At 31.5% G+C, this 10,495-nt stretch overlaps 1 protein-coding gene across 5 annotated transcripts; it reads right to left on the reverse strand.

Moving 5' to 3' along the window:
- Positions 1-1,194: 1,194 nt before the first annotated feature.
- On the reverse strand, positions 1,195-10,495 carry LOC121254464. 5 transcript variants are annotated; one of them, XM_041154531.1, is made up of 3 exons: positions 7,719-7,753; positions 5,173-5,273; positions 1,195-3,565 (listed from the first exon to the last, which is right to left on the reverse strand). In XM_041154531.1, the coding sequence occupies exon 3, from the start codon at positions 3,533-3,535 to the stop codon at positions 1,484-1,486; it is 2,052 nt and encodes a 683-aa protein (XP_041010465.1). In that variant the 5' UTR covers positions 3,536-3,565; positions 5,173-5,273; positions 7,719-7,753; the 3' UTR covers positions 1,195-1,483. The 5 variants fall into 5 exon arrangements, with proteins under 5 accessions (XP_041010465.1, XP_041010473.1, XP_041010456.1 ...); XM_041154539.1 differs by lacking the exons at positions 5,173-5,273; positions 7,719-7,753 and adding an exon at positions 10,480-10,495; XM_041154522.1 differs by lacking the exons at positions 5,173-5,273; positions 7,719-7,753 and adding an exon at positions 8,248-8,323.

Genomic DNA, 10,495 nt, shown 5'->3' on the forward strand with positions numbered 1-10,495 from the left:
TACTTGTAGTTATAAACTGGCATGGTACCTCTCCCTTCTCTTTTAAGATCAGGTTGTGTGTGTGTGTGTGTGAGATTTGCAAAAATTTATTATACAAAAAGTATATTGATTGTAAAATAATAAAGTAACTGTTGGTTTTAGAAATCAGATTACATAAAAATAATGAAACCAGTGGAGAAAACAGGGGAGAACATCAACCAACAATTATTTGATTGATTCTATTGTTATGCCATCTTGAGAAAACAGGGGAGAACATCAATAACATATAGTTCCAAAGTAGAGTAATAAATCAGATGATTAATCATAGCAGAAAACTAAATATAGCTTGTATAGAAAACTGCATCAGTCTTCAATAGAAACGTACGGGGGAGGTAGCTTGGCTTATAATTTCTTGAGACAACAGAGTCTACTAGCTTGGCTTCTTGTCTCTACAAAAACCCAGCGACCTTTTATTTCAGTCAAAACCACAGCTTTAAAAACAAAAAGAAAAACTGCCACCAGATCACCGTTGGTACTGATCATGTATACACGACACACACACAAAATAAGCTGCGGCCATGGATCAGCTGATGCTATAGGCCAGTGCTCCACATAATTCAGACTCGACCTTCTCCCCAGCGGTGTTGAGCACTACGGCCATCATGTATGTTGGCTGGTGGAATATCTCCATCAGATGGAGAACCATGATCAGAACCCCGGATTTTATGATCATTGAACTCTCTGTAGTATCTTGTCTTTACTTTTGCAACAACAAACAAACTATATATGGTTATTCAATACTTTTAACTAAGAGAAAGTAGATTGAAAGACTCTTAAGCTTTCGTATATGGTAACTGAAAATGACACTAACTGGCTGGGATGTTTGCTCTGGCTTCCAATGGAGCCAATTCAGTCGAAATTAATAATAGGAAAATGAAGATCAGGAACATAGAGGCCCTGTGAACCATGTAGCTGCTACTCGTGATCAAAGTCCTCATCTCTGAATTAATAGAGAGTACTAGATATGGAGATTTAGGGCCAATTATATAGCAATATCTACAAATACGCAGACCATATAATTGGTGAAAAGATGGATCCATATATATTTCGAGTAGGAACTTGCATGTATTTCTGATTGGGAATTAATTACTTAATTTTGGTTTATGGGTTAGTACAGAATTACAAGTGGCTAAACTTTGAGTGGAATACTGTCCCTGCACATGAAATTATGATTATTGACTTGAAAAGAATAAATACCAAAGGTAAAATAACAAGATCATGATGATCAGCATTGAATATTTAATGACTGCACTTTCCATAATAGACCACAAAAAAAGGTGAGAATTTGACATGGAATCCACTCAAACCTCTATGAAAACAAAGGGAAATTCCAAACCTCTATGGTTTGGAGCCACTCTTACTTTGTAAAATCTTAGTTATTACTCGATATTTATTACATTAACTAAGAGAACACACATCAAGTTTAACACACTGCATGAAAAATCTAATGAATAATGGAAAATATGGTTTGTGTAATTGCAAGTGCAATCAATAAGACAGCAGCCAGAAATGAAAGCAAGGCCCAAGGACTGTTGAAATAATCACGCCTTAATTTTGCCATCCATACATTCTTGTGTCTCCTGCAATGCATGTTCACATCCATGGAAGTTCTAGCATAAATGGAGTCTGTGGTTGAAAAATTGATATTGTCACAAAGCTTGTTAACCATGGTGGAAATAACTTCATCATCTCCCAAATAATTTTGGATAATTCCTCTTCGACGGAGTAATTCAACATCCTTTGGAGTGTTGATGAGATCATCCATAAAACGCACATAGTTGCTGACATAATTAAAACCATTGTCTCGATCACAGTATTGCTCATATGCAATTAGATTTCGTAAGTAAGTCTCTGTATGATCTCCTATGCTCAAAGGTGAAATCTCCATTAGCCCATTGTTGAACTTTATGGAAAACATGTCACATTTATCTGCCTTCTTGAATCTGATTCCAGCCTCTGCAAGCTCTGTGGCGCCATGTATGTTCCAGTCTTCAATCTCTCTAAGAGCAAGTAGATGCTTAAATTTCTTTGCCTTGTTGAATTCGACTCCAGCCTCATGAAGCTCTTTGCCGTAAGGTACTGACTTCCAGTTTTCAATCCTGTCCAGACAAAGTAGACGCCTAAATTTCTCTACTGTCTTTAATTCGACTCCATCCATTTGCGTCCCTATTTCACATGGTTTTGACTTCTGGTCTTCATTCCTATTTCGATCATGTAGGTCCTTAAATTTCTTTGCCTTGTCGAATTCAATTCCAGCCTCTTGAAGTTCAATGGCATAAGGTATTGTTATCCAGCGGTCAGTCTCATATACATCATCCTTAAATTTCTTTGCCATATTGAATTCAATTCTAGCCTCCTTAAACTCTGAGCCATATGGAATTGATTCCCATTCTTCAATCTCTGCCATATTGACTTGGAATCCAGGTTTCTGAAATTTGCTAGTATAAGAAATTGCCTTCCTCATATTTTCCATTTTTGTAAGTAATGGAATGATGGCTTCATGAATCAAACCAAATAGGCCCTTAAATATCTCTGCATTCTTAAGTTTGACTCCTACCTCTTGACGTTCTCTGGCATGATCTATTTCCATATCAAGTAATGAAATACAAATGGTTGTATGTATGAGACCAAGGAGATGCTCAAACTCTACGTTCTTGAATCTGAACCCGACCATCAAACGTTGCCATACCATGTCTGGAAGTGAAGGGGTGAGAGCTTCATGCGCCAAACAAAGTAGATGCTTAATCTTTTCAGTTGAATTATAACTTGATGCATCGACATTCCATTCAAATGGTAAAACGCCAGAGAAAAAATTGAGGGCAAGATCATTAAGTCGTTTCAGGAGAATCATAGTTTTGGAGGTTGAGCTTTCAACACTAATTCCGTCTTTCTTCTCATCAATATCGACAACGTGTTCTCCTAAATTTCTGGATCTGTTATGAAGTAGTGTGTTGTTACTCTGACTCATCCCAAACAATTTAGCCAGAACAAAGAATGGAAGTTGATTTTCAAATAACAGAAGATCACGAGCTATTCTAGGAAGCACCCACTTCATTTTAAAGATTGGGTCATCTTGACAACCTCCTACTTTGCAATAGATTTCATACTTGTGGAACAACTCAATAATGAAACACCCATCAAGTAGCATCATTTCTACAAACTCATTTGAGGTATGGCTAATGTGTTCTCCATAATATTTAAGAGCTCTTTCTTCTAATTCTTTCAAGGTGGCAATGTATGCTTTTACACTTCCCTTCGTTCTTTTAAGCATTTGCTGTAGATAGCGCAATTTATGCTCTTTCATAAACCCCTGGCCAACTTTGTTTTGGTCGTTGTAAGGACCAATGGCAAGCAGCACAGGCTTGTAAGCCTTCTCGTTCACGTTACGTAACTGCTCATGCACTTTATATATACAACGTAGTTTAGCAATTTGAGTCAAACCAGCAAGCTTTCTCTCAATTGCCTCAATACAAGTGGAGAGTGTATCCGAGCCCATATTGTAGAGAAGTAGTACAAGTCTCTGTTCCTAATAAAAAGCATACAAATTCTCATTAATTTTAATGGAAACTTCAGATAGAAAAAAAATGCAAGCTTTTTAATATTTAATATGAATAGAGAGAGCAGAACTTATATTCTAGGAGAATAGTACAAATTTGTGTTCCAAGTATTTTTACCTCTCTTTTTAGTTCTATTTTAACAAAGTGATTTTTCTATTGTCAAGAGAGAGCTTATAGAAGTTAAGACAAGGTCCGTTACGAAGAAATTTGTAGGCAGGGGAGCCCCTAACAGATGAGTAGCTTGATTGGTAATCTGGGTTTTTTCTATTTGATTAGTCACAACTGTAATTTCGATTTTATTGAATGAAATTAAGTCTATTTCTATAAAAAAAAAAAAAAATTGTCACTAATTTTATATTATTTTCTATTAAAATATTACATGTACCGACTAAGACAAATGAAGCTTTCCACTAAATTAGATTGGAGGATTCTATTAGATTATCTTGTGTCATTAAGGAGGATGTACGAAACACATGATTTTTTAATAGGATTAATGTAAGGCCCCATTGGTTTCACAAATCTCTCAATCCATCTTATTTTATCTCATCTCATCTCAATATTTAAGTAATATTCAAACACAAACACTTTTTAATTTTAAATTTCTAAATTTTCAATTTTTTTATCTAACCATTACAATTTTTTTGAATTTCCAACCAAAACATAAAAACAATTCAAAATTTCCAAATCTAAAAAAAAAATTAAAAAAAAAATATTCTAACCATTTTTAGCTTTATAATTTTTCATTAAGCTTTTCTTTCTTATTTCTCAAAATCTCGTAAAATGTCTTAATTCAAACTACTATTCATAAATTATTTCATTATTATTTACATATTTCTCATACTATCTTATCTAATCTGTGTAACTAAATGAGACTTTAGTAATCTGAAGAATTTCTTCCATTCCACTACTGTAACAGGTGCTAAAGCTAGAAATCATGCATCCGTTTATTTTGGGGTTCATTCCTTTCCATTTGTTTGTTTAGATGTGACTATTGGGCGGGTGATTTTTTTAGTATTGTGGCTTAGGTTCCATCCATAGTACACTGGGAATTATTATTTATCCTTCCATTCAGACTTTCAAAATCGCAAAAGTACCATTTAGGAGAGGTTTGGATTCAAAACTCACCTCAACTCATCTCAATCTATCTCATCTCATCATTACAACTTTTTCAAATTTCCACACAAAATATAATAAAGAATTCAATTTTTTCAAATCTCAAAACAACTTTTTCAAATTTTAACACTAAATATAATAAATAATTTAACTTTTATTCTACTATTCACAAATCATCTCAACTCATCTCTGAATCCAAATATCTCCTAGTAGGTGAACTAAGTAGAAATACTGTGACATTCGTTTTCGTAGACGGAAAGTACTTAGATTGGGTGGAAAAGCATTAGTGGAGTGCCTTACTATCAAGAGCTTCCATTCACCAACATGGAAGACTATATATTGCAAATTCTGCCCATAATTCAGCAAAAAAGCCAATGGATTATTCGAGAGGGTTCAACTTCTTTTTGGTTTGGGAATGGATACTTGGTTCATAAGGGTTTTGTCATCACTTATTCTTACTTACAGGTCAAAGATCTATGCTCAACCATTGGATGGTGCATCCCAAAGGTTCAAGCACTCAATAACACAGCTTTCCTTCATGAGGTAAACGAATTCTCCATCAGACTGCGACAAGGAACAGACACTAGAGTATGTAGATGGCCTTTTTACTTTGAAGTCCTACATTAAACTTATTGAGAGACCATTGTCCCAACTTTCCTCCTTCCGGTTTTATATGGAACAATATGCAATACCCCATAAAAGTAAATATACTTGTTTGGAAACTATGGCATAACAAAATACTACTTGATGATAGAATTCAATTAAATAGTGTAGAATGGCTTTAGCATCGAAATGTGTATGTTGCTCTCATGATTCTAGACATGCAGTCCACATCTCAACATGTTTCTCGAGCTATATATGCTCTAGTTGGTGTGTTGTATGGCAATACACTTCCTAGATGTTGGAGAGATAGAGCTGCCCTATGCTAGGCTTCTTTCAAGGGTTGGATCATATCAATTTAATCTACTTGCACAGCTCATTTCATACCTTTTTCGGTCAAGTGGTTGGCCCTTTCTGTGGAGAAAATTAAAATTATAAACATAGATGATACTTCCAAAGGCAACCTCAATTTAGCTGGCTGTAAGAGGGTTTTAAGATGCTCTTCTAGCTCTTTTATGCTTGGTCTCTCCTGTTTCTTGGGCTATGGTACAAGCACTTTTGTAAAATTTCAACTTTAAAAACTGGCTTCACTTTATCCTACCAACTCAGTGCATTAGACCTTATTATTGAATCGAACTCTATCCTTATAGTGAATTGGCACTCAATCGCCTTAGAAATATGGTGAGATTTGTGATGACATCATGCATTTTCATGCTTCCTTAATTCCATTAAACATATATAGTCCATGTTTATAGGGAAGGAAATGCTTAGCCACATATGTGCTCTTCTTGTTTTTACTCTCCCTCTCAACTACCTTATAAGTGCAGTTTGGGTATTTTAGCTGGAATCCCTTACTTGCAATAGTAGTCCCTGACCTTTGTTTAGACACGTGGCTGGCCTTGTAGATGGCTTGGTTTGCTTTATACTGTTTGTATCTACTATACTTCTACAGGTTGTAGTTTTAAAGCTTGGTTTTGGATTACCTCTATTCCCTAAGTTTCTTCTTATAAAAGGTTTTTCTCTGTTTTCTTCATAAGATTAAAGTTTCGGCCTTTAAAAAAAAAAAAAAAAAAACAGCAGATTTGGTGGAAAAGAAGATGACTTAGTGGGGAATGTTTTGTGAAGCTCTTAAAATCTTTTTTACTATTTTTTGTTTAAAAGAAACGATTTAGTATTAAAAACAATAAGCTATTGAAACTGCAAAATCCATATACCGTTTGATATTATAACGTTTTAGAAAGACATAATTATAAACTTATTTATTTATTAGAACTTTTTAGTAGAAATAAAATTTTATGTGTTTGGTTACTTTTCATGTTTGTTTATTTATTTACTTCTTTTGATTTACTGGAACAAAAATAAATAAATAAACAAAAATGAAAAGTAACCAAACACATAAAAATTTATTTTAACTAAAAAATTCTATAAAGTAGCATACATCAATTTATGATCTGCTTTATCTCTAGATTAATTACTTGAATATTATTTTTAATTTATTCTTTTTCAAATATGTCTTCTAACTAAAAATAAAATCAAAAGATAAAAGAAGAATTGAGCTTTATAATATAATTTATGGTTCATTGCAAAATTAGTACATGGGTTTTAACGTTTTTGTAATTTGAGATCTCAGTTTTCAACTTTTACAAAATTGATATATGAACTTCAAAAAATTTACAATTCAATACCTCCGTTTATTATAATATTAGAACATTAATGATGCGAGTGACACGTGATATTTATACCCTATGTTTGTTTCTAATTGGCTAACGTGGTGTCAATATCCACGTGAACCAATCAGAAACTGACACGCGGTCTGCTATTAATTTATAACTAATGAAAAATTGATTTAGTTACTTATTTAAAAGTCATTTAAAATTCATATATCATTTTTGCATAAATTAAAAATTGAGATCTCAAATTACAAAAACAACTTCAGATATTAATTTCACAATTAGCCCTGGACATGTCATATTTGATAGAAACACATGTCCTCTCCCCGTCATCGCCTTGTCTATACCACTAGATCACATCTCAGTTTTTTTTTTTCTTTTATAAAACGTGAAAATAAAAATCCAAAAAAGTGAAAATAAAAGGTGAAACATTAAATAGGAAGGAAAAGAAACTTTTTTTTTTTTAGAAAAATAAAAGAAAAATCTTAATTTGAACTATTCAGATCTCGTTTGTAATTTTGACAGTTTAATCTAATTTTAAACTGAATCTAATATTTAAATATTTAATTCTTAAATTATTAAATTTACCTCAATTCAAATATAATCCAAACATCCAGCATTTTTCTTTCACTGAATGCTTAACAGTGGAATTTATAGATGCTTCATATGTAGTTATTCAACCACTAAAAAACATAGACAGAGACGTACGTAGACGGAGAAAGAAGGAAATGGAACTTACTTGCTAATTTATTGCTCAACCTGCAGATGATCGTGTTTCTGCTGAACTTAAAGAGTCTGAACGACAGGTCACAGATTATAAAGATGCAGCCAAGGGAACGTTGAGTCTTTGACTAGCCGTAGACTCTGGTATGCCTAGACAGCTGTGTGACATATCCCCGAGGACAGATCAAAGAGGTTAGGTGCAAACAAATATAAAATAATATATTTTCTTTTTAAATTTTTTGTATAAATTAAAAAATTATATTTTATTAGAAAATGTGTGTGAATCGAAAAAGCCTATAGCATAGATTATAAAGATGTATCCTTCTGATGCGCCGCACATAGCGGACGTTGTCTTGGACGTAGATTCTGCTAGGCAAAGCCAGCTGCGTCATGACGCTGTGACATCTCCCTGAGGACAGATCTAAGATGGAAAGTTAAAACGATTTAGTATTAAAAACAATAAGTTATTAAAACTGAAAAATCCATATACCGTTTGATGTTAGAACATTTTAAAAAGACAGCTTCTACGGTGAACATGGCCTTACTGTTTTAGTATGTTTTTCTTTTCAATATGTGATAATGAACTTGCTTTATCATTCGCCGTAAATCGCTCCCTACGCGTAAATAAATAAATAAACAAAAATAAAAATAAAAACACTCTAAATCATGAGAGTTACCAAACACATAAAAATTATTTATTTTAACTAAAAAATTCTATAAAGTAGTATACATCAATTTATGATCTGCTTTATCTCTAGATTACTTTAATATTATTTTTTTTCAAATATTTCTTCTAAATACTAATAAACTTGTAATATGCACAAATCTTTTAGTTTTTACAATATCTCACCATATAGTATTGTGATTGCAATTTATTTATTTACACCCAAAACAACAAAAATAATTCAAACAATAACTAAAAATAAAATCAAAAGATTAAAAAAAAAAGAAATGAGCTCTATAATATAATTTATGGTTCATTGCAAAATTAGAACATGAGTTTTAAAGTTTTTGTAACTCGAGATCTCAATTTTCAACTTTTACAATATTGATAATATGAACTTCAAGAATTTACAATTCAATACCTCCGTTTATTTTATTGTTAAAACATTAATGATGTGATTGACACATGATATTTATGAAAAATACTCTGTCGAGAAAGAAATTATATATAAAATAATCTTAAAAATTGAAATAAACGAATCAGATAAAACTACATCCATTTATAGGATTATTTTGTTTAATTTATTTGTAACTCAAGCACTCTTTGATATTTATAAGCCACGTGTTAGTCTCTAGTTAGCTAATGTAGTATCAATATCCATGTCAACCAATCAGAGACTGACACATGGTTTACTATTAATTTACTAATAAAAAATTCATTTAGGTACTTATTTGAAAGCTTTTTAAAATTCATATATCGATTTTGTATAAATTAACAACTGAGATGTCGAATTATAAAAACAATTCAGGTATTAATTTCACAATTATCAGCCATAAATTCTTATGTCATTTTTGATAGAAACACGTCATCGCCTTGTCCATACGTATGGATGCAGTGGCTATTCGAAATTAATGCAGATAATATAATTTTTTAATTATAGAATTTTATCAAATAATTTTATTATTTAAAAAGTTATTTATTATTTAGTAAACATACCTAAAGCATATTTAAAATTATTAAGATAATTCTCAATGTTATCTTCAGGTGATTTAAAAAAATAATAAATTCAATTTGTAATTTTTATAAATATACTATATAAACCACAACTTTATCCCCTTTTTTTACAGGAGGGGTCTTCTCATTACTCAGGGATGGCTTGGATTTACACCCTTGGGCCTTGGTCATGTAAGGAGCCTTTTTCCCATTTTGTCATGGTAGGCTTACGGCTACCGCTTGGGCTTTGGTTGGGCTCTACAGTATTTCTTTTCTTTTCTTATGACTTTTTTAATATTTTTAAAAAAATATTAAAGCAAGAGTTGTTCGAGTTCGATTGAAAACCGATATAATTGAAGTAGTTGAAAATTGGTCCAGCAGTTTCTATTGTCTAATCTCTTAGGGAGACTTTGGGAGGTAAAGATACTTTCTAATATGTAACCAATAAATTATGAGTTCCAATTAAATTAAAAAAAGAAAAAAAAAAAAAAAAACCCTAAGAGGAGCCCCAAGAGACGCAGCAACATTTATCTTTTTCCAATACAAAAAAGAAAAGAAACTAATAAAAACATGAATAGGAAGTAAAAAAAAAAAAAAAAACCTTTTTTTTTAAAATAAAAAAGAAAAATCTTAATTTGAACCATTTAGCAAAGAGATTAGATTTAGGCAGGTTTAAGGGGTGAGATGATAATTTTATGTTTAAAATATATGTCTTACTATTATTATTGTTTTAAGATTTGAAAAAGTTGAATTATTTATTATATTTTATATAGAAATTTGAAAAATATATAATGATGAGATGATATGATATGAGAATTTTGTATCACATTCCACCTTCCAAACCTGCCTTTTATTTTCAGAAAATATCTTATCTTATCATTACAACTTTTTTAACTTTTAATATAAAATAAAATAAATAATTTAATATTTTTAAATCTTAAAATAAAAATAATATTAAAAGTTATATCTTAATAATATTTTTATTAATTTTTTAATTTTACTCTCAACTAATCTCGTGTAAAAATAAACTAATTTCATCGACTGCTTCAACAGTAGAATTTATAATGCTTCATACGTAGACAGACGCACGCAGATGGAGAAAGAAAGAAATGGAACTTACTTGCTAATTTATTGCT

Source organism: Juglans microcarpa x Juglans regia, chromosome 1D (genome assembly GCF_004785595.1).
Source record: "Juglans microcarpa x Juglans regia isolate MS1-56 chromosome 1D, Jm3101_v1.0, whole genome shotgun sequence".
Classification (NCBI taxonomy): domain Eukaryota; kingdom Viridiplantae; phylum Streptophyta; class Magnoliopsida; order Fagales; family Juglandaceae; genus Juglans; species Juglans microcarpa x Juglans regia.